The sequence below is a fragment of the Electrophorus electricus genome, chromosome 11 (assembly GCF_041902795.1).
Source record: "Electrophorus electricus isolate QZ-2024a chromosome 11, ASM4190279v1, whole genome shotgun sequence".
Lineage (NCBI taxonomy): Eukaryota > Metazoa > Chordata > Actinopteri > Gymnotiformes > Gymnotidae > Electrophorus > Electrophorus electricus.
The window spans coordinates 17,065,001-17,090,000 of record NC_137507.1 but is presented as its reverse complement, the minus strand read 5'-3'; the positions used below and the strand labels follow the sequence as shown (position 1 = coordinate 17,090,000).

At 42.9% G+C, this 25,000-nt stretch overlaps 2 protein-coding genes across 7 annotated transcripts in view; both read right to left on the bottom strand.

Moving 5' to 3' along the window:
- Positions 1-13,257, bottom strand: part of gata3 (GATA binding protein 3) — a 17,067-nt gene extending 3,810 nt beyond the window's left edge. The window contains exons 1-5 of one of the 6 annotated variants that reach the window (XM_027026830.3): positions 13,129-13,257; positions 6,611-6,989; positions 4,773-5,300; positions 1,944-2,089; positions 1-99 (exon numbers count right to left, since the gene is read on the bottom strand). The exon at positions 1-99 is cut by the window's left edge and continues 27 nt beyond it. In XM_027026830.3, coding sequence (XP_026882631.1) covers positions 1-99; positions 1,944-2,089; positions 4,773-5,300; positions 6,611-6,830 — 993 coding nt within the window. In that variant the 5' untranslated portion in view covers positions 6,831-6,989; positions 13,129-13,257. Of the gene's footprint in view, positions 100-1,838; positions 2,090-4,772; positions 5,301-6,610; positions 7,472-13,128 lie in introns of those variants that run through there. The other 5 variants (XM_027026832.3, XR_014126084.1, XM_027026834.3 and 2 more) reach the window with 5 other exon arrangements.
- Positions 13,258-24,957: 11,700 nt separating this feature from the next.
- Positions 24,958-25,000, bottom strand: part of taf3 (TAF3 RNA polymerase II, TATA box binding protein (TBP)-associated facto) — a 36,458-nt gene continuing 36,415 nt past the window's right edge. The window contains exon 7 of the mRNA XM_027026829.3: positions 24,958-25,000. This exon is cut by the window's right edge and continues 571 nt beyond it. The gene's annotated coding sequence lies outside the window, so the exon portion shown is untranslated.

Sequence of the window (25,000 nt, the reverse complement as noted above, 5' to 3'; positions counted from 1 at the left end):
GGCGTTGCAGACCGGGTCACCGTTCGCGTTTCTCCGCCACAGTGTCGTCGTAGTCGTTTGACAGTTAGCGCATGAAGTTCCCGCTCGTCTCGCCGCAGACTGTCGGAAGAGAGATCGGCGACGGGATAGATTAGCGGGACTCAGCCATCACGCGTAACGTCCACAGATCACCTCAGATCATCCAAGTCTTCTCACTGTGTAGTCCTTCATCATCTTATGGCTGCGAAATAGTTTTACGCACAATAACCCTGAAGAAATAATCCAGGAAGCCTCTTACACCGGTGCCTTGAATGCGTGCTAAAAATAAAATAGTGTGGCGCGTACATGCCCTATCAAACCTAAATATTTACAAAAGGACATAAAAGCGTATCCTTAAATAGGGACCATTAGGGCCGCTGACGTTTCCCCGTTAGACTGCGAAGGTCTTAAAGAGCACGCAGGCCCTGACGCACCGAGTGGACATATGTTTAAACATCAAACTGACGGTTTATTCAATTAGTCGCAGCCCAAATTTCATTCACGTCACTTTGCTTTGCTGGCAAATGGCTTTTCCATGGACAACACATCCGAAGATGGATTGATATTCAAGACATGTTTTCTTGCCTCTTGACATTACAGCGACAAGCAGTTATCAATGTCTATACCCCATGAGTGAAATTAATAAACAAGTGAAATTAATTAATAAACATAAAAAACAACATATACAAAAACAAGGAAATACCGAACGCATATGGATATTAAGACATTCGCGAGCTGTGCGGGAGGGCAAGGTGTGCTAAATAAAGTCAGAACGCCCGGTGAATGGTAATTAGGCGTGTGATTGATGCATGCGCCGTTAGGTCTGACACTGACGTTACAATCTATAACGTTTAATCGATGCATATCAGGATTTCGAGGTGAACTGCCGTAAAGGAGAAAAGGTGGCACAGGATTGCTCGATTATACTCCGCCTACTCTGGGAGCTGTTATTATTATTTTTATTATTTTATTATTATTATTATTATTATCATCATCATTAGTAGTAGTAGTATTGTTTTGTTGCTGTTGTTGTTGTTGTTGTTGTTGTTAAAAGATTTGAATATGTTCTACGGATGAGTCAGAATAGGTAAAAGTAACAGTTCCATGTTACAACATTTGCTCATTCGTTTCCATCCCCCCGTCGCGCGGTTTATCTGAGGGTTCTGAGGACTCCGCGAGCCTTGTGAAGAACAATCTCGAGCCGTGACTCCTGCGTGCCCTCCGCCGCTGGGCGCGCTCGCACGTCCCCGCCAGCCTTTATGTTTAGGCTGGGGAAGCGCGCGATGTTGTTAAAGGGGACTTATCAGCAGTGGTCAGATATCCGGTAGGCTTTTTCCTGGGAAGTCGGCTTTTTGCATTAGAGGGAGAGGGGAGGCCTTTCGGAAGCAAGGGCCTTGCTATTGCAAAGTTGCAAACAAGGTTCGTGTTCAGAAAAATTCCTTGTCTGACAAACAGTGTCCTAAATACACTATCTGCGGCGAGATTTTAACATCGGTGCTAGTCGTGGTTTTAAAACGTCATTTTGGGGGTAACTTATTCGTCTTTTATTTCTTTAAGATTAGCGTTCATATATTTCATAGATGTTTTGCAGTGCTTAATGAATTTCGTTACGCCATCAACAATGGGTTTAAATATTTGTCAATACCGATGTATGTGGAATGAGAGGGGAGAAAAAATAAATTAAAAAGGAGGGCACTAAAAATAATAATAATAATAATAATAATAATAATAATAATAATAATAATAATAATAATAATAATGATAATAATAATAATAATAACAGACATCACTGCAGTAATTTTATCTAAAAGAAATGAGACCTGCACTTGGAGAGTCAATTTCTTGCAGCTAATGCTTCTTCCTGGATAGAGAAAACAGAAAGAGAGACGGAAGTGTCATCAATGCAGTGCGAAACGGAAACATACCAGCCTTCTCTTGGGCTTGATGAGGGGCCGGTTCTGCCCGTTCATCTTGTGGTACAGTCCGCAGGCGTTACACAAATAGTGGCCGGTCCCATCCCGCCGCCACAGAGGGGTCGAGGTGGCTCCGCAGTTAACGCATTCTCGACCCTCTGCAAGCACAAACATGTACGCATGTAGGACTGATTTGATAAAAGCTCTGCATACACAAATATAGCCCGTGCACGTGAGAGTGCTCACACGCGCGCAGTCTTACGCCACAGCGTCTCTGCGCTATATTTCACTGACAACCACGTTAAATTAATCCGTTATGCTGCTATTTAAAAACACACACACACTAAACAGCATTTTTAAATGAAATATTTGTAACTGATCAAATTGATGGACATTTGGACAGTAAAACTATAACATTTCTGCAAAATGTGAGTATACATTCCAATGTGAATATGACATTGTACTTTGTCATAAATTGTATCATATGAAATCATTCACCAAATTATTATTATTATTATTATTATCATCATCATCATCATCATTTTTGTTGTTGTTGTCGATAATAATAGTAATAGTAATAATAGTAGTAATAATAATGAAACCATAATCTAAAACTCTAAATGTATCCTCGGCATTATAAATTGCAACATGACATCATCAAAAAAGAGCCACACAGCAAAGTGTAAGTAGGTACTGTACACACACAGGCAGGTCTTATCAAAGCCATCACAGTGTAGAAGCTAAAAAGGGATTCCATGAAAACAGCCCCACTCATTCAGAAAGGGCACAAGTAATATAGCATTATCCGTTATTACGTTGTAATTCATTTCCTACCAAACAACCTCCCAGACCAGTAGAAAACATTTATAAATTTCGATATTGGGTTAATAATAATACGTATAGGCCTACTACTGCAACTACTACTACTAATTATTATTATTATTATTATTATTATTATTATTATTATTATTATTTTATAATAATAATTATTATTATTATTATTAGATTATCAAATAATTTTCTCTGCTGTTCTTATCCCTGCTATATTCAGTGACGCTGTGTGAAAATGCAGGCCTAATTAACTCTTTGCGTAACCTGCGCTCCTTGCGTAAGTGCGTTTGACTGGCATCCTTTCCGTTTGAGTGACAGGCGAGGAGTGCGCGCCTCGCAGTGACCCGAGCCTCCGGTTGCTCTGCAGAAACGAAAAACAACCTTACCGAATGCCGCCCCCCCCCCCCCCCCCACCTCCCCACACCCCTTCCCTTCACGCGGCAGGACTTCTACTCCCCTACGCGGAGCAGCAAACCCTTTACGCGGCACTTCGCCTGCACGGCGGCGGAGCGTCACCTCCGAGATCTGCAGTGGTGTGACAGATACCGAGTGGAAACAGCAGCTGCTGCCACAGCTAGCAAAGAGCTTTTATACTAGGAAAAATACAACGCGTACCTGTTTCTACAATGTGGGCGTTTCTATCTATATTACGCTACTTGCTTATTGCGCAAAGCTTGTTCCGGGTTTGGCTGGGAGACCACAAATCAAACTGCCGACAGCTTTTCAGGTTTATGGTTCAGACCCCAAGAAGAAGAAAAAAAACTACATGCTACTTAATATGTAAAAGTCAGCACAGAATGTACCAAGTCATAAAATGGACGTTAAAACGATTATTTAGAAAACCGAATATAAATTACTTTGTTAATATCATATTATCTATCTACCAATAGCAAATTATTTAACACGGCCCTAGCACTAATCGCATTTGAGGAAAGCTGGTTTGTTGGAATGACTAAGTGACCTTTTGAAATAATTTCACTCTCTGTTTGGATAACATTCTGCCACCGCAACCGGAGCCCCTGCCATGGCGCGAGCTCATTCGTTATTCCCCGCAATCCGGGGCGCATCCGGACTCTATCAAAGTTTCTGTGCTAAGTAAACAATGCAACTGTCGCGTGCAGCAGTCTGAAAATAATTGGATTATCTTAAACATAAACGCTCGAGAGACAGGCCATGCACGGGGAGGCACAGAGAATCAGGCGTTGAGAAAAATGCAACACCCGGAAAACCCTCGCGCTCCAATTCCACTTGCCTGGACTCATCGGAAAAGATTGGGCAATGTTTAATCATGTATAAGGACTTATTGCAGTTATCACAAGTCGACAACAGATACTCTACAGTCTGAAATTGGTTTATCATATTAATATGGCACTGATTTGTAGAGTAAGCCAGAATATTAACGAATTTGTGTCCTATCTTTCACTTCTTGAAGGATTAATATGTATTATATATAACCTTTAAAATTAAGGTGACTTCAGTGCCTTGTGCAAATTTTACACTTATGCTAATAGCTTATATCAAGGCTCAGTCAACAAAAGTTGATTATACTGAAAATATTTCTATGGTCATTGAAGATTGTCTTGTGCCTTTGGCAGGTTCATCAACATTTCTAATGGGATTTTATGATAGCTGACTTATCAGGAAAATCACTATTGTTAGGCAGCTATCACTATCTTAATGTTCACTAGTGAAACCTGCGTGCAGACTTTGTTTCAATGAACTCTGCTCGTGGTTAACAGACCCAACAGGGCCCCTCCTCAGTGGCACAAGGAATGGAGTCACTGAGCAGCATCGTGCCAGCCTGCAGGCTCTGCCTGCGTTTGGAAACTGGGCTCTATAGAGAGAAACGGGGCTGAAGGAAGGCCTATAACAGAGGCCTGAGCTGGGAGGCTGCTTGTGAGGAAAGTGAACAGAATGCCAATGCAAAGAGAGTCCTGTGAAAAAGGCCATTGTTACAATGCGTGACTGTGGTTACGTTAGGCAAAGAGGGATAATAAAGCTCACGCCTACCTGAGCAGGACCGCGTTTTCGGTCTCGTTTTGGAACCATAACTAGAAGAGGACCCACCTATGAGGCTACTCGGTGGGAAGAGCCCCGGCCCGTAATCGGACACATAGGAAGGGTAAGTGGCGATCGGGTGGTGCGCAGAGGACGCGCCCGCGCCGATGCCGGCCATGCTCCGGCTGTGGGCCGGGTCCAGCTTCATGCTGTCCGGCAGCTGGTACTTTACACACTCTTTGTCCTCCGGCCGTACCGACGAGCCGGAGCCCGGTGTGGAGATGGCCGGGTCGGGGGACACGTCCTTGGGTGGAGTCGGGGGGAATGTGAAAAGGTGTGGACTGGAGTGTCCGGCGGACAGAGAGGAGGACGAGGCGGGCGGGTAGACGGACAGAGCCCCCGGGGAGCTGTGGTGGAGGGGCGTCTTGGGGAAGGGGCCGAGGTTCCATGGGGAAGTGCTGTGGTGGGGGCCAATCCCTTTGCTGCCATCGAGCCAGGGCAGAGAGCCGTGCAGCAGTGACGGGCGACACACCTGACTACCTAAAACAACAACAAAAAAGAGACAGAGACAGGCACGGAGGCCGTTGAGAAAACAACGTCACAACCAGCCTGATGCTGCTTTGAACAAAAGTCAATTTCAAGCCATATAAAATCAAACAGTAAAAATACTGGGGACGTCGTGAATAATAGTTGCTTAACAAGATGTAACGTCATTAACAATTCATTTAGAAAAAAAAGATTTTAAAACAAGCTCCATCCAAAACTTGAACCCGTCAAGCACACGTGTGCTATAATGTAAGATAATGTTCCTATTGCGATACTTGTCAGTTGTAGAGCATTTATTGGGAGCTTTAATCTTCTAAAGGACATTTCTGACTTGTCGGAAAATCTACGTCATTTTACATATGAAAAAGACAATTTAACTAAAACGGTACATTGTGAAACTTTACTTCAGGCCTACAGTCTTTAGGTTAGGAGACTCTCGATGGGTCACGGAAGACTCAATTAACAGCTATTGCTCGCCGCTCATTGTTAGGACTCTCGGTACCCGATCCCTCCCCCAAGTATCTGCAATAACTCAGTGAATTCTGAAAGTATTGAGATGTTTAAGCGAGAATGCCTCAATAGAAAACGAGGTCACGCGTTCACCGTGACACTCAGGAAGTCATGTCAATAAATTAAACCGATAGCTCTTCCGCAATTTAATTCTCTCACCAGTTTCTTTTAATGTAATTTCTAAAGTCATTGTAAGACTAAGCTCGCTTAAAACACTGTTTCATTATTTAAAGATGCCTTTTTGGAGTTATTAAATTAATCGCAAAAAAAAAAAAAAAAGCTAAGTAGGATTTTTATTTTTTTTTATTTTTTGCTTTATTTCTAAAACAACAATCTTCATCATATTGTATACCACAATAAATGTCCTATACGCGTAAGTGCCTATGTCCTAAAGATACTATTTTTTCAATTCAAGTTTAATTTCAAACGCTGAAACAGTTGAACTAATGTGTAGCACATTGAAACCATGTGTTCTCATAGCCAAAGGCCTTAGAATAATAATAATTAACGTTACATTCTAAAAGGTTATCTGTAGCAGTCGACTACTAGAAAGCTGTGAAACCAATGACACGCCACTCAGAACTAAAACATAGCAAACTATCCTCTAGCTTTCAGAAGACCTAGTTGCATTTTTGATATGACTGAGCTTCTTTTCAAGAAAACCGGTTCCGTTAACAATTTTTATGACCTTAAAAACAAACTATTCCGCTGGGATCTGTCACTCTACTTTTCGAAATGCATTTCAAATGGGATCTGTTCAAATAAGAAAACATAGAACTCGAAAAGCCACTTACTGTGCGGCGGTGGGTACCTCTGCACGGCCCGGTTCCCGTAGTACGGATGGTTACTCTGTCCGTCGATATTAAACAATACATCCATATCATCAGCGAGGGGATATTGCGAGGGATCCATGTAGGAGTGTCCCAGTCCAGGGTGATGCGACTCGGGATGCTGGCCGTTTATGACCGGGTGATGGTGGGTCATCCAGCGGGGCTGGTCAGCGCTTACTTCCATCGTGTTTAGCAAACGTTCATACACTCAGGTAAAACCAACACACACAAGGCGACAGTAAAAAAAAAAAAAGTGAATAAAAATAACAGTCCGCTTTCCTCCTCTGAATAATCCACACGTTTCTTCAGCGTTTCTTCAGAAAACGCATTTACTTCCGATCACCTGTAATTGAAGAAAACAACTTTACTGTCAAGTCCTTGCGACTGCTTGTCGTCTTTTTTATCATGGGCAAAATGTCACTTCGTCACGACTACTGGATCGGCCACTTCAGTAAATGCGAATTTGCCTTTAAATGTTACATACGCCTAAAAAAATAAGCACTTTATGATACCGAGTAAAACAAGTCCAAAGACGCATCTAGTCCTTCTTCTGCTTCTTTAATTCTCCCTCTGTAACTCTGCGTATCGACGCAACAAGTCGTGCAAGGCCGAGCCGGCTTGTGCTTGATAGCTTTCTGCGCACGGAGCCGAGCGAAGTTCTAACTCACTGATCAAATCTCTGTTTATGCGCGGCGGTAGCCCTCTCCCCCTACCCTGTTTCTTTCTCTCTCTCTCTCTCTCTCTCTCTCTCTCTCTCTCTCTCTCTCTCTCTCTCTCTCTTTCTCTGAACTAGCAACGTCCCAACGTTTTTTTTTTTTTTTGCTTTTTTTTTTTTTTTTTTTTTTTTTACAGTGAAGGCATTCTTTTAGGATGGCGCCAGGCAGCTCAATGCTCTCAGACAGCTGTGGCGCGACGCAACTTAAGGAGGGTCTCTCGGTGTCATCGGCAGGGGAGGGGCCACACCGCCCGGCCTAATTGAATAAAATGGGCCAGGGAAAGATGACCGGGAGCCGCGCACAGTTCGCCCTCCCTACCGCCTCCCATTCACAAATACACGAGTATTTATACCTAAACACAGACAGATTTCATACTTGTATTTACAAACACACACACACAGAGTCTCGCGCGCACACATGAACTCACGAGCTATTCCTTACTATATATGTACTGACATAACGTCAAACTAAAATGCAGTTATAATTACAATTTATAGAATCGTAATTTATAAAATTTATAAAAGTACATATTTAAAAGCCAATACCTTACACTAGTCTTACATTAGAATATCACTCCGAAAAGAATAGCTACATAGATAGGCCTATACTATACTAGAAAGAAAAGTATGTTTCTTTCATTAAAGAACGTTGTGAATTATAATGAACATTCAGTTTACTACTAAGTATTTTAGCATAATTTTGTTATATATCAGTCAGTTGAAATTACTTAATAGAAAGTACTTCTTTTAAAAATGCAGGCCTGAGTGTTTTATAATGAGGGCTCATGTCTTCTGTGACCTGTTGCCTTTTCGGTGTGCCAGAGCGTTCACAGTGGCAGCTCGCGAAGCATACACACTCTTAAAATTGTGACAGTGCGTCCTCTCGCGGTGACGGGCACGTTTTCCTAAAGGTCCTGTCTCCGTGCTGCAAACTGGGCTCGTGTTTTCGCTACGCTGTGCGGAGCACGAGAAGACTTCAGGGAGCGGTGCGGTACAGAAACTCGTCCACGTCCTTTCGCGGACCGGACCGTACAAAAACAGAGGCTTCCCCTGTGCGGTCCCGGGGCTCGCGCTTGCAATTCGCTGTTGCACGGCGTCTGCGATATTAATCGGGATCCGCCTCACCCCACGTGCAACGTGACGCATTCCAGCACGCACCCACTAGAACACCGCTCGCGCGCGGATTATTGTAGTGACGTTCATTGTCTAATTAAAAATGCATTTTTATCTGACATAGAAGGACCATGCTGCCGACTAGCTCCAGGTACGCGCAGCGCCTGGGCTGCCCATAATTCCACTTGATTGCACGGTAATGGGGGGGGGGGGGGCTTGGCCCATGGGGGTGGTATTTTGTGTCTAATGCTCCGGTTTGGCTGGCTCGTCCCCGCAGATTGACGGAGTGCAATTGAGGAACAGGGGGGCTGCGCTTTTGATGCCCTGTAATGCGCTCGCGGGCCAGCCTCGCCGACGCCACTGGACGTGACGTCACCGCTCGAGTAAACAGGCAGGAAATGAATTTGGTCGAGCGCGATAGGAAGGAAGGAGGGCGGGAACGCACCATCTGAAAACGGCCACTGAAATCTGCGTGCTCGTTCGAAGAGCTTTAAACAAAAAGCGTAAGGCGCACTCACGAGTTTGGTAGTTTGTTTTATCTTCTCTCCAACCCAGCGTCAATGTTAGTCTTCTTGTTCGGTGGATCTGATACAAAAATCGATAGTGAAATAAAAGCACCGGGAGTTTGTAACCTGGAATACATTAAGTGACTATGTCCAGCCGTATGTATCATTTACTCTTTGTGTGTGTGTGCGTGCGCGATCACGTGTGCGTGCGTGTGCGTGTTCACGCGCGTGGACGTGTGTACCTGCTCATAAAGGATTGACATGCATCTCCATGTGCTTCACTTTAAACGTAAGCGGGTGCGAGCGACGTACAAAGAAACTAACTGTAGAAGAAAACAGAAAATTGCTGATTTCGTGGAACATTTACCATCCCCACCCCCTGCGCGGCTTCCGCGAGAGACATTTGTCTTCTTCGTTCGGAAGGAGTCTGAACTTGGACGGAAAGTGTTGCACTGGCTCACGCGGAGCAATCCTGCTGTCATTGTCAAGCTGTCAGCGGACTCGTATAATTACCGCGCGCTATTATCCCGCGAGGGCGCATTAGAGGTGCTCGAAAGGAACCACGCGGCGGTAAAATATAAAATCCTGATTGTGCGTTTTGTTTCTTGACTGTATGTTTAAAGCTCAGGGCACACGACATGGAAGTCTGCTCGAGCACACACTCCAGAGACGCCATGTGAGGAGTCTGGGAGGCGCGAGAACCGCTTGTCTCACGTAAAAACCAGCCCAGTTTTAATGTGGTCATCCATCATACATTTCTCTGTCACAACAAAAATTGCTGCGCCAACATATGTAAATCGGTGGGGTTTTTATTAAATTATGCCTGTAACAATACCAGTGTAACATTAGGCACGGTTATACAGGTGTGGGTGTGTATGTGTGTGTGTGTGTACTTGTGTTAAATAACATCACACTCTTGGCTAGGGATAACCAAACTGATTCATAAACGCTTGGTGGTGGGCCTATATAGTAAATCGGTGGTAGGACAGTGATAGCGGGTCAGGTTGAAGATTCCGGCGATAGTATGTGAGTTATTATGTCAGGCAACACAGATTAAAATCAGAAGACGTCACACTTTTCACTGTATGTTCGTCTACTCCAACGAGTGTAAGATGATGTGTTCTGATAACACACATTGTTTATTGGCCACCATTTGTCTACGGCGACCCCAAGTCCAACCGCGTAATTATTTTGGTGGTGTGTTTTTTAACAAAATGACAACGGTAAAAATAAAAAGATAGTAATTATTAGAGCATCCTAAATATCGGCCTAAGCCTTTCATAATGGTGAAACATGGCGTTTGTTATTGTTGTCCGTATTTGGGTTGTTGTTACTCTTATTTATTACGACAGCAATAACAAAATCAAATAAAAACAAATAAATAGATTTATTATACTGCTGTTGTGATGGTGGTGGTATTTATTTTGGTTGCAAAACGGCCGTACGTTTTTCTCAAATAAACCAAAATTCTAAAATTTTGGGACAACTACGTGCTTCTTTAAACCTTAAATTTGTTCAGTATCAAAATTGTCTAAGTTGCCAATTCATGCCAAGTAAAAATAGGAATACTCGATATAGGGAACAACAATAACAACGACGACAACAACAACAACAACAACAACAACAATAATAATAATAATAATGCAGACTTTAACGCAGGTTACCTTTATACAAATCGTGAAAACACGACAATCCGAAGCAAAGGCCCGTGGAACGCTTCAATGAAAAAGATGGCGTGGCGTAAGTGTCCGTCTGACGGACGTGGCGTTACAGTTGGACTGCCCGCGAACCGCTAAAGCTGTCCAAACAGCCGCAGGGTGCGCGCGGGGTGACGCGAGGGGCACGGCCTCGCGCCTAGCCACTGGAATACATCATTACGATCAAGCTGGAGACCCGAGGAAGGGCTCGGCGAGGGTGCTCCGGCTCGCGCGAAACATGAGCGAAACACTTGCAATATTCACGCATTTAAGGGCACGTACGGCACATTCATTTTTAAATAACAAAACGGTTTGCTTCTCACTTACATCACAGCGGAAAATCACAACACGACCGAAAACAGACCACACCGAAATTACAACAGAGGTTTTTTTTTTTAAAGATTTGGTTTATACGCATCGCTGGACACAAACACCAGAAGAGCTCAATTAAGTAGGTACTATTTTAGCATTGGATTTCTCCTGTGTATTTCAACTGACGTAATTATTACAACAACAATAAAATAGTAATAATATTAATAACACACATTATTTCATAACATAATAATAATAACAACAAAAATAATAATTATAATAATAGCACGAAATGTATCTTCTGAAGAAAGAAAAACGGATACTCAAGCCACCTTAAGATGAACCGTTAGAAAAGGGTACAATATGATTAATTCATGGTACTCTTAGGTCTTTTCAAGAACAAAGTTTCTTTTTGAGTTCCTATGTCATGCGATATTTAGGCTTCTTCTGATTCTTAGAATCAACGCGACTGTGTAAAATTCTACAACATAAGTCAAAGTGAGAAAACCCGTATTTCTAAGAACGATTATCATTAAAATGTCGAGGGGAAACGAGAGAGCCTCGAGAGCAAGTTTTGTTTTTGGTAAATCATAAAGCAAGGAAGAGATGAAGGGCAGATCAGACAGGCGGCCCTGAGAAAGACTGCCATCACCTCCCGCGGCTGTCACCTCTGTTGGAGCCTCAACGCCTCCAGCACGCCAACATCTTCATTTCGATTCTGTCCATTTCGCCGCCACTGTTCGTTTGACGGCCTAATGTACACCAGAGTTTCAACGTAAATATGGTTCTTTTTATATATTATTAAACAGTGTACCACTGTACATATGCGTTTATTTGAACCCCTCGTTCGTGTAGCTTGACTGTCGTTGGGTCCGAGGCATGTGACATCTTCATAAAGGCCAAACAAAGAATTACACTGCAGCCATATTCCCGTTCAAACAATAGCACGTTTTTTGTTTGTTTTTTTGTTTCGGTGGAGTAGTGATTTGAGGACGTGGGACAAATTTCGACGTCGTTTCCGATCACTCCACCCCGCTGCTGAATTGAGTGGCCAGTCTTGCTATCAGGCAAAAGCAGCTGTTTCACGCTCATTCGGTTCCAGTCAATGGAACCGCGAGGCCGCGTCTGCTCCGTTCGCCCTCTCTTACACGCAAATAAAAACAAACGAGGCTGCACCATAAAAGACGGCCTATGGTGTCCCCTAATGTCGCCGTGCTCTCGGAGTTCTTCAAACGCGCAGCGAACACACACACACACACACACACACACACACACGCACGCACGCACGCACGCGCGCGCGCGCGCGCAGGTGACTGGAAGCGCAGTTTCAGCAAACTCAGCTCTCTTTGTGACCCGTTGCGGGGCTAATCAGATCAATTTCACGGGTTAGGGGAGGCAGACTCACGCACACTCAGGTGGTAATAGATCATTAAAATCCTTCATCTTCGCCTGTGCAAGGAACTGGAGGCGGGAAAATGACTCTTAAAATACAGGGCGTCCGACCCTACCATAAAATCCCACTGCGGTTTCCGAAAGTGGACGTGGGTGCCGGCTGAATGCATAGCCTGCATCTGGCCTGTGAAATGAGTAAGCGCGCGAGGACTTGAGCTACCAACTACCAACTACCAGTCTAAATGTATGAAAATGACGAAACCCCCTTTAGACACAGCTTACTGCATTCAACACAAGCCATAAATAAACAGAATCGATATTAGACAACCCACCACACACCAAAAAAAAACAACCTTCATTTCCCACGGAGCTTGTGTGAGCTTTGTCCATTTATTACACCGAACTGGAGTTTGACAGATACTCGCAACATTAAAGAGTGGTCGGGAGAACAAGAGAAGCTTCGTGCTGCTTGCAACTATTGACGTGCGTGCGCCAGCATTTTCTCTCAATCCATCCAAAATGTGAACTGAAGCGGTCCAAACAGACGGAGCCAACTCTCACAAAAACCTCACGCATCGGGCATCAAGACAGCGAAAGCATGCTAAATTAATTCACTGAGTTGCATTTGCAGCTAGGCTAATTCTTTGTGCCGCTGCAAAAAAAAAAAAAAAAAAAAAAAAAAAAAAAAAAAAAGAGAGGAAAAAAAAAGAAAAACGAGACAAAACAGAAATCTAAACATTTACTGACCTGCGGAGGCTGACGCGTGGTTGGGCTTTTTTGTGATGCGCTTCAGATGTGAAGTGACAAACAGATCGAGGTGCCGATGGCATTTACAGCAAGAGAAAACTGGTCCTCGCTGCTCTCCTTTCTCATCCTAGCCTACACACACACACACACACACACACACACACACACACACACTGGGAGAGCGAGAGAGCGAGAGAGAGAGAGAGAGAGAGAGAGAGAGAGAGAGAGAGAGAGAGAGAGAGTGAGAGAGAGTTACCGTACTTACTGTACAGCAAGCGCGAGCTCTTCCGGGTCGATGCAGGTTGCGGAAAAAAAACCACACTTAACCTGCACTGGAGCGCACACGAACCCGTAACGAACCTTTTTTAACACGCAGAGCGGTCGTGGACACGCAGGCCACAAAAAGGGAACAGGTACCACCAGGTTCGCGTTCGGTGCCGTTCTTACCGAGTCACAGAGCCATCGGCTAGCCACAGAGATGCCAGGGTGATCCTCTATAATGCATGAGACGGCTGATAGCGCATGGCACGGTTTGACCAATTTGGAATTCTATACGTTTACTAATTTCGGCGTTTTGCATTACTCATCTTTTATTTCACATAATTCTTGTCATATCTATCGCATTTATCAACAATCCATGCCTTCTATATGTTATTTATTCGTTTTATACAGAAAAAGAAAAGACATACGACAGATTTAGAGACAAAAACATAAAAGGTATAGTGCAAATATTTTTGCGTTCAGGTCTATGTGGGATAATTTAAGATAGATTAATCAATTGAGCATCAAAGTAGAAAGTGGGTTTTTTTTTTTTTTTTTTTTTTTTGTTTAACCCATATAATTTTATTAATCAGCAAAATGCCTGTCTGAAAACAAGTCTAATAGATAACAGCCGATTCTTTAGATGTTCTCGTGTTATTCCGATCGCTTTATTTAGACGGTCATTCGTTTCAATATATTGACTGATGCACTGCAAAAACTAAAAGTGCCTTTTCATGTTTTGCACAGCTATTTTGAAACTAATGGTAATGGGATTTGAAAAATTCTGTCATTAAGCATCTTTCAGCTTTTGTGTAATTGTAAACATAATTTAACCATTATAGTTGCCTACATAATACTAAAATAAGATAATTAAAAAAAAACTTAGACATGTGCCCATCTATTTTTTTCTTGGTGTATTTTTGAATAATAAAAAAATGTGGTCTGATATATTCAGAGGGGGACCAGGCTGATGCGCTCGTGCATGATCACAGATAACAGTTCGGCCTTCATTGGGCTTTGACAAGAGCCAACCGGGAAGCCAAAGAGCCCGATGGCGGTGTGGCCCTCGCGAGCAAAACCGCAGAACGAAATCCTGCCGCTCTTCCGGTGATCTCCTGATCACAGATGACAAGCAGCTGCCTCGCCTAACTCGCCCAATTATCAACGATATTGCCTTCCGTAGAGGCCGCTTGGGCTGAGGGCGAGGGAGCGAGATCAAAACCACAGAGTCCCAGATTTGACAACAGAGAGAAAGAGTGGAGAGCGAAAGGGACAGACGTGATCAGTTCCTCTACCACGTCCCCGTTCCTTCAAGAAAGAGTGCACAACGACCACCACAATGTGCCTTTCTGTGTGGAAGATTCAATTAAGCTCGTGAATTTAATATCATTGGCTGAATCGTCAATATAAACGTACAACAGGATCGAGTCAAATACGTCTCTTAAAGGGGAAAAAAATTATTATTCGATGTTTCCGGTGCAGCGGGAGCTTTAATTTGTATTAGTACTTGATTTCAAAAAGAATTAGTCAAATGCAAATACAGATAGCAATGATTTAATAATCTCTCTCAGACGTAAATAAGGTGCTTATTGGATAATAAAAAGCATTATAAATTCAATGTAAAAGTGATTTTAAAACGCGGTAATGATTGATACGCATACTGATGCTTTTGATATAATAAAGACAAAAAGTCAAATCAACACACATTCCGCAGATAATTGGGACACACTGTAAATGCAGCAAATAAAGATTAGGAACGTCATCGGTTGTATTAAAAACAGTTCTGAATGAATTATTTTAATTCGATACATTGAGAGCATTAAATATGGCGGAATGTTTCTATTTTTATTAATTAATTTATGTATATCAATTAGTCAATCGGCGCAACTAACACAAGAATATGTTGTGAGGAAAATATTTCCTTTACTTCACTTAAATGCAAAAATGGGGATATTTGGAAAAGATTCCTCTCCGTTGCATTAAAATCGTGCAAGGTTTTGTGGAGGCACGCGGTATTAATTGTAAAATGGTTGAAGGGGGTGAATTGCGACTGAGAGCATTTCTGCGGTGAGTAGCCTATCATTTGTGCCCAGGAAAAAAGAAACACGTCCACGCACACACCTCTGCTCCCTGTCGCGCTCCCGTTCAACCGTTGCCATGAAATTGCATGATTAATGTTGGAGTTGACGTGAGCTCCCGCGTGACACTTCGAACTGACAACAGCCAAGTGTAAACCCTGGGCTTGATACAAAAACACAGCGCTGTTTATTCTACTAATTTATTTATTTTTGCTTTTGGTATTTATAACTCTCTCAATCTTATCTGCAGATAGGCCGACGGATTATGATATCACGTTCATAAACCGATTAATTTTTTACACCAGAAAGCGGGTTGGTCTGTGTGAACAGTTGCAGTCATAAATCGTTAAAGTTAATTGTTTGGACTGCCCCGAATTCAGCCTTCATTTATACCTAGCCATAGTAATTTATCGCGCTTTTGCAATCACCTTTTTTTTTATCGGTGGGTATTGGTTTTATTCGCATTAGTCACCCGATTGTTTTATTATTGTCATTATTGACCGCGTGACGGAGATCAAGCCTAGTAGTCTTTCGACTCCTGCGAGGCATGTGGCCACTACGTCAATCTCCATCGTTTTAAACGGTGCAAAATTTAGTGTGCTGGTTTTGAGAAATTCGAAATTCTGATTGTTCAGGCTCATATATATATATATATATAGTGCTTTTGAGAAAATCATCGACAATTACTCACATCTGGGTAAAAGAAAAGATTCAGAACTCTCCTCGGGTAAAATACACCCCCCCCCCCCCCCTCGGTTTTTCTGTTTTATCGTGCTCGAGCTGCATGCTCTCCTCACCATAAACTGGTATGTTTTTTTGTTGTTGTTGTTTTTTTTACTCCTTTCCTTTTTTCCCTTTATTTATTTTTCTTTTCTTAAAAAAATATTTATTTATTTATTTTTAAGGCGGCTTCTTCCTCTCGATTTGATTTTAAAATATTAGACCGAGGTGGGGAGAATTATAAACGACTGCGCGCGCTTATCTGCTCGGCGCCCAGATCCTGCAGGATCAGAGAGGCTGATTAAGAAAGAAGGCGCGAGCCGCGCTGCACCCATAATGACGGGGAATAATGAATCCTTATCTCTCCCCTCCAGATTATCTGCCTTTCAGCGCGCCATGTTTTGTTACATGGGATAATTTATTGCATCTAATACATCACAATGAATCTGATGGGGAAAGTGATGGCCAATGCTGTGAAAGAGATTTTTTTTTTTTTTAAGAATCCTGGGGCAATGAAATGCCTTTGCGATTTTTAATTGGTAAAATATAAGAGGATCTGATAAAAATAAATAAATAAATAAATAAATAAAAGAAATATAAAATAAAAAGGCAGAGGTAATCTTGCCTTCTAGACTTCCACCGCCACACTGCACTAGCCTAAATTAGTGTGTCAATTTCAACCAGAAATTAACAACATCGACCTGCCATCGCCGCGCGCGGCTGGCGAAGGCAGCGAGATCCTAATTTCGCGTGATTTATTTTTCACCAAGAGGAGATAATTAATCATAAACACCGAAAACAGTGCAGTAACGCGGAGATAACAAAATATTTGCATCTAAAAAGATTCGATGGAGCTAATTCGCCTATACCCCCTACACCCCTTTCTCTCACCCATCCACCCCCAACCCTGCAACCTATTCACACCGTTACTGGAAACCTCTAAGATTTTTAATTTTCCGTGATTAATCTTTGGCGAAATATCATTAAACTCGGAGCGCGGGAGAGAATGGAACGAGGAGGGGTAAAGGGGGTTTACGGGGAGCGGGGCTCCTCGGAACACCGGAGTTCGGTGTCTCACCGTGGCAGCCAGCCCCCATCCCGCCGCCTGTCTCCAGAACAGGCAGGATGGAGTCTTGTGATGGCATGGGAGTCTACCTGCGCTTGAACGAATAGCAAAGATAAAGAATATCGTTATGATGCGAAGACCCTGACGTAAAAATAAGATAAAAGATACAACATCTGATACAACTAGTGGCTGGGATTTTTTTCCTATCTTCATTATCTTATCTCTGTCCAAAAATAAATTAGATAATCGTGAAATCAATATCAACGGCGACGACAACAACAACCATAATAATAATAATAATAATAATAATAATAATAATAATAATAATAATAATAATAATAATAATACAGGCAAACTTTGGAGCCGTCATTGATTAAAGGTAGTTTATTAACACACCGTCTCTGCGTGGATGGTAACATTTGGGATTGTCTTGCCAGGATAAAATGTTATTTGCAATTGCAATTAGATGATGACTTTCTCTCTCTCTCTCTCTCTCTCTCTCTCTCTCTCTCTCTCTCTCTCTCTCTCTCTCTCTCTCTCTCTCTCTCTCTGTATGTGTGTGTGTGTGTCTGCAGCTCTATGGATGATCCGTCATTTTCCAATGTCCTGGCAGAGCTAAGCAGATCGTATCGCTTTATTTATTCCTTCTATTCGCCATCGCGCAAGTCATGCCAGAAAAAAGACAGAGAGAAAGAGAAGAGGGGGTAGAGATGAAGAGGTGTCAGAGGAAGAGAAAGAGAGAGAGAGAGAGAGAGAGAGAGAGAGAGAGAGAGAGGGAGAGAGAGAGAGAGAGATTAACAGAGAGGGGGAGAGAAAGAGAGAGAGAGAGAGAGAGAGAGAGAGAGAGAGAGAGAGAGAGAGAGAGAGAGAGAGAGAGATTAACAGAGAGAGACTTGGAGAAACTGAAAGGGAAGGATACTAATAAAACAGAAAGAGTCAAACCGAGAGAGAACGAAATGGGCCATTCTAAGCAGGCAAAGACACGAGACATTTCATTCTCATTACGGTCAGGAATTGTCAAGGATTTGCTCAGAAGACAGAGACAGGTTAGAGCGAATAAATGGAATCCGCATTTCAACATTTAACAGAGACGGTAAACGTGTTTTAAATGCTGTGTCATTTGAAGGTTGGTTGTCCCAGGTAATTCTTTACTACCGTAAACGCTGACAGTGGACTGTAGCCGATCAGGATTTGGAGGCCCGATGTTAAGCACGCGGGCGATGGGGAGCCATTTATCATGCCGCATCGTACAACGAGTAATCATAACATGCAAGCTGTGCAACCCAATCTTTTTGTAGATTTATTTGTTTGTCGAGATGCACAGCCTCACCAGAGAAAAGAGTGGGGTGGAGATGGAGAGATTGAGATGAGTCGATTAGCTAATGAAATGGATGACAGGGGAATTGGAGACAAATGCCCCGTTACACCACTGCCTATCCTCAAGAGACAAACGCACAATAGCATCGCTTTTATCTGCACAAAATGTTCTCTAACGAGACATTTATTAAAAGCGTCCTCGCTTAGTCCCGCGTGAAATGGGCTTCTGATCACGCGACCCCCTTGATACATGCCCATCCTAACCGCAGTGAGCCCGCGCTTCGATGTCGGTGTGCGTGCTCGACTCGAATGGCTTTATCACCTGTGCAAAAAGAGCGCGGAGTATTGAATTCGTCCAAACTATATATTTTTCTCTGTCAATGCCAGGACGAGTTCAGAGGCCACTTAAGGTAGACACTTTTGGTTCAAGGTGTCCAGTATCTTTGTCCTTACCGTCTCAATAATTACAAATATTTCTCTTTCTTTCCCTTACCCTCCCTTTCAAATGTCTCCTTTGCTCGCTTGACGAATTCATTTAAGTATTATGAGGAGGGGGGTCTTTAAGCTGCTTAGTCAATGGCTAGTTGTTGGCATCTTGAGTGTCTGAGAGAAAGCGGAGAGAAGAGAGACAGAAAAGAAGGGCAGACTTGATTTTCATTGCAATCTTTGGAACAAATAGCGAACATTTACCGTTTACACGCCGCCTGGCGACGCGCTGGCGCTGCAGGCTCGAGCGAGCCGGGCTAAGATGACCAGAGAGCCTTTGGAGAGCGCGAGCCCCCGGCTATCAGGTTTTCCAGATCCCCCCGCGTGCGCACGGCTTCGGTTTCAGGCCGGGCTTGTCCGCGTTCTGCTTTGCTGCCGCGCGCCTTTAAATGAGTGTCAAAGAGCCAAATATCAAATAGCAGTGGGTCAAGCCAATTTGGAGAAGTCCCCCCCCCCCATCTTAGCACCCCACTCCCTTTCTAAATGGCCTAGCTTAGCTCGAGCCAGTGAAATTAGGTTAGACAAACAACAGGCCCTCGCGCTCTCCCATTTACACGACGCATAAACTTTCTATTAGCGATTAGAAGAACTGATTAAACATCTGAAAGCGCTCGATCGTTAGGAAATACAGATGTCACGTTACTTTGCAAAGGTAAAGCGATTGTGTCCTTTATCTGCATTTAACTGACGTTACATTCAACTCAATTTATTAACGAATGTATGAATAGTAGGACATTCATTCATACGCCCCACGCCGTGTAGGCTACCTTAAGATGGTGTGACGGTTCTGCAATGATTCCGCAATGAAAAAAAAAATCCATCAGCCACAAGGATCTCGATTCACTTTCCTTGTAGTCTAATTTATGCAGTGCAATTAATCTGAGTAATTGAAAATACCCATAGCATGTGAGTGCTACAGTATACATAGCCGCTGAGCTAAATCCGCTCAGATAACGGATTTTAAAAGCACAACTTCCCCATCTTTATAGCGTACTAAAGCAGCAATTCATTATCGGCCTTAAATAAATATAAAATAGTCAGTGGCACCTTTGGCAGTAAATATATGCTGCGTTTTAAAATACAATTTTGTAGTGGGGGGAAAAAAGGAGCGCGGTTTGTGAGTTGGGTTTTTTGATTGACACTCTGTCCCCAGGATCATGCTTAATCCCTGCTTCTCTCCAGCCTTTTCATAACTCATTTCTCCGCGCGAGATGGGGACCCTGATGGTTGCCTGGGAGACGGCGATAGCGCTAAGCCATTTCCATGTCTGCGCGAAGGCCGTTATTTCGCGTGCATAGCCCATTTGCAACAGAGGTCGTCACAAAGTCATTTCCCAACACAGCGCACATTTATGATGACACTTTCCCCCTCTCTCTCTCTCTCAATCTCTCTCACCCTCTCTTTCTTTCTCTTCACAAAACTCGTGAACGCGCGCACAACATCAGCATCTGATGACGTCCCTCTAGCAGGAGGATGAACTGCCCTTTCTGATCAAAGGAGCCACTATGCGCTCGCGGCTGGCCTCATGTAGGTGCCCCCTCCCCATCACCATTTCAACTGCCCCCACCCTCCGCTCTCTCTATCCTCGTCTCTCTCTCTCTCTCTCTCTCTCTCTCTCTCTCTCTCTCTCTCTCTCTCTCTCTCTCTCTCTCTCTCTCTCTCTCTCTCTATGCGCGGGAGAGAAATGCCTTCACTTTCAATCAAAATACTGCGGAGAGCACAGGGCTCGCACGTCTGTATTTTGACATTTTATATCGACAATCTATTTCCCCTTTCAGAGAGAAGAATGCATATTGCATGACTCGGAGCATGCCGGGAAACTGAATAGGCTCCGGTTGCGCAAAAGCGGCGCCGGCGCGAGACCTGCGGTGTCATGCGACAAAGCTCGATAATAGGGGGGCGAAGGGGCTATGGGGGCGCGTGGGTATTTACCTGTGGTTTAGAGTTACATGTAATAATTACCCTTATTTATTTATTTGTCTGTGCGTTCGTGCATTTGAGCTTTAATTAATCTCTCTTTATTAACATACCCAGACACGAGGCGCAGTCACCTGTTTGGACCCTTACGCTCGGAGCTGGAAGATGCTTTTTGGCTACTAATGATATGCCTTAGAACACTTTACAATGTGCTCTCTGAATTGCCTGCTCCGTAATTCATTTTTGTTTGTTCTTTTTTCTTCTTTTCTCAACAGGAGAAGAAAGTTTATAATATGGGGAATAAGGGCAGTGAGCGATTGGAGTTGTGGGACGCAGATAGAGACTTCATTAGTGCTTTTGGATAAATAATAACCTATCTCCGCGTTGCACCTTCACGCTCAAAGTTTGCGTGACGCCTACGAGGCTGATTATATTAAACCCCAGCACGTGCCAGTGTTCGGGCTATTGATCGGGCTATTCAAACATTACGCGCGCTCTCTCTTAATTGCAGACGAGGCTCCAGGCTGAGAAGGAAAACTAAAATAAATAAATATTCTAATTAAAATGATTTTTAAATTTTCCCTGCACTGGTGTCATGCCACGTCCCTAATTGCTTTTCAAGCTTGTCGTTTCAAAAACAATTGATAAAGAAGTGCGGCACGTTTGCGTTAAAAGAAGATATACCAGCCCCATAGCTTACGGTCAGCGCCTTCGATAAAGCTGCAAATTTAGAGCTGCAAGACCTGTACAACACAATCACTTTCTAGACTTCTAAAGCTCATACGCAATAGAAATAAATAAACAAATAAGCTTGCGGCATCACCGTCAAATATCTTCGTTTATACGATAACGCTGTTTCTGAAACTTTTTCAAAGAGTAAAGTAAATAGACTCAGAGGAAAAAACTGCAAGGCTTTTTACAGATGTATTTGAAAACTCCTGAACTCATTTGATAATTAAAGCTATTAAATCAGAATGGCCTACTTTTCTTTGGCAGGTTCAAATAAGTGATTTGTGGAAAACATTACATCAGGGTTTAAGTGATTAATATAAACGGTGTGTTAGTTCCCCTTGTGCAAATGAAAGGAAACAATATATATATAGGGACAGCAGGGAATACAAATTGTCAATGCTTTATAAAGCATTTACAGTTTTTAACATAGGCCTAATTATTTTTTTTAATTTGAAATATAATCGTAAATGAGCTTTTAAAAATGCTTGTTTTGGTTGAACTGACCAAAATACAGTATCAATAATTTTATCTTATGTCATTTTAGTCCCGTTGTCATCCGACAGGGGGCGCCTTGTTTAATAGGTAAACAAAACAGTCGCATTCTGTTCACATTCTTTCAAGCATATCAGTTGTCTGTATTATGTGATAGTTTGAAAATCTCGTAACCTCTTGCCCACGTCTTTTTATGTGGGTGGGCCACTCTCAAACATGTAGGTTAACCTTTAACAAAAAAGGAGCATGTGTGTATTCCAGCTACTCTGGTGGGACTAATTCTGAAAGATCCGAAGTTAACGATCTGTGCTTTGAAGTTAGACGGGAAACAGACACAACAGAATATGTCATGTTCACATTCTATTATATTCACATGTCCAATCCCAAGACGTGTCTGAATGTGTTCATATTTGTTCACAGTTATAACGACTATCGTCTTTTAAACGTAAATATCATCCACACTACTGCCTGTTCAGTCCTGATCATTTCACGCGTACACAGGACGTTTTATTTCAGGCAGACTAGCATTAACAAGCATCCTAAAACACAGTGTTCTAGAAATATGTTAGCTATAAAGTGGACTAATTCAACTAGAAGGCTGTTTTTCTATTAGGGACTCAACGAGATAGCAATGCGAAAACGCATAGGACATATTATCCAAGGCAATATTATTAACATATGTCCAAGGTCCTCCCTACTTTGTTAGAACTTGCGCTTATAAGTTAGTAATAGTTTATGATTTTGCCTTGAATTTGCATACCTTTGATACGTCAACAGAACTGAATAAAATTAAGTCAAACAGCTTTCATTTTTATTTCTTTATAAACGTTGTCTCTGGGGAATAGATTGTTTACCTACAAATCCATTTCAAGCAAAATGTGTCTTCACATTAGTTATGTTGGCCTTTATGTTGTGTTCATCTGTACATTCAATATTTTTGGAAATATAAGTATCATATATACGAAGAATATAACGCAGAAATACTCACTATACTAATTCAGTAGTTTGTTTTATATTGGGTCTAATTTTGGCAGTAAAGCACATGCCATATAAATCTATCATCAGTGTTTGCACGTGATGAATAAACAGGAGTAAACAATTTGCTTTTATCTCTCCTCACACTAGGAGTGCAGAAGGCCTTGACCCTCATTTCACCTTTGACCTATCCTTTAAACCCTGTCGCGTTTAAGTTCACCTTCAAATCTGCTTAGACTGCACTACTGCTTTGCGTCTTGTATAATAAACAGATTCGGACTGCATATAGCGTTTGTAGTTTTACATTGGGGCCAATCATTTGGTCATCTAACTCAGTGGTCTAAACGTAGCGAAGACTTAATTACCTTACCCATCTAGGCTAAAACTTTTTTAAAAATCGTGGACCCGTAAGTGAAGTCGCTGTTAATAATTGCTTATTCATAAACCACACGTTCCCCATTCATTATAAAAAAATTATGCTTAAATTATATCAGCAGTAATCTACAGACGTCTTTGTGTATGGAGAAACCAATTGATCTAAACTAAGTTATTTAAACATCAATTACATTTAGCTTGGCGAGTACAGAACCATAAACGCCCCTGTTTCTGACCGAGTCACCGGTAAAGGCGCCCGCGCATTTCGGGTCGGACCGCGTGCCGCGACAGGCCTCGTTCACGCTCCGGGTTGCACGCGCCCGACGACGCGCAGCCCCGATCCGAGAAGGGCAGCGAGGCCGTCGTATCTTCTCGGCGCCCAAAACGAGCCGGTCCGCATGTGGAAGACATTTCTTATCGCAGCCCAGAGTACCGCTAACCGCTACCCTCTGCTGGGAATCGGCCTCCCTATCTTTGAAGCGAAACGACGGCGCAATCATAAAAGTCGTGCTTTCCTTTGAACAACGTATCATGCAGGGACGATCTTTTTTATTTTTTATTTATTTATTTTTTTGTCTTTGCATCTGCGCGAGATTAACGGGAACAGGTAGCTTCGGGATGTTTAACGATGTATTAAAAGACGCACGTGCGCAGACCCGAGCGGTTGTGATCACTGGTCACATCGTGCACGAAACGGGAGCAGCTGAGCATCGGGTGTCCCGAAACACTTAAGGAGTGCAGCCCGCAATTTAAACACACATCGGCCCTGGCATGGCCACAAAGGCTGGGGTTTTACTCGTCGGAAGATAAGCTGGAGGGCAGGTGGTTTCTTACGCTTGGAAAAAGTAAAGGCTGGCTGAGAGGGCGCGCTCTTCTGAGTATGCAGTTAGACAGAATTCTGGTGGTTTCCTACATAAAGTGTTTCATTAGCAGTTAGAATGATATGGTAAATTGCCGTAGGCGGGGACGGGAGGAAGCCGCTTCACGCTGCGTAAATTCGGAGCGGTTCTCTTGAAATTATAGACCGGTCAGCGTAGTGACCCTCAGCGCAAAGGCTCAAAGAGTACGCACGGACAATGAAATCCATACAGACACCTGTAGCACAACGGAGAGAATACTTCCGAATAAAATTACACACGGCCACACTGTTTATTTCCCGTAATTATTGGAAGGGTTGCTGTTACATGAAATGTTTAACTTACGGAGTTTAACTTCAGTTTGAGCTCGCCGCACGGTTCAGAAATGAATAGGCCACAGGTACTTGTCAAAGGGAAAGCGTTTGAGACTTAAGAGTTTACTTTAAAACCGATCAAAACGAACACGTTAATGGCTGCAGGAAAACATCAGCACAATTCAACTTTGGCCATAAAAAAGTTGGCCATAAAAGTGAGCAGAGACAGTGACCGCACCTGGAAAAAACGGCTTTTAATTGAATCCATATTAAAAGGAAACC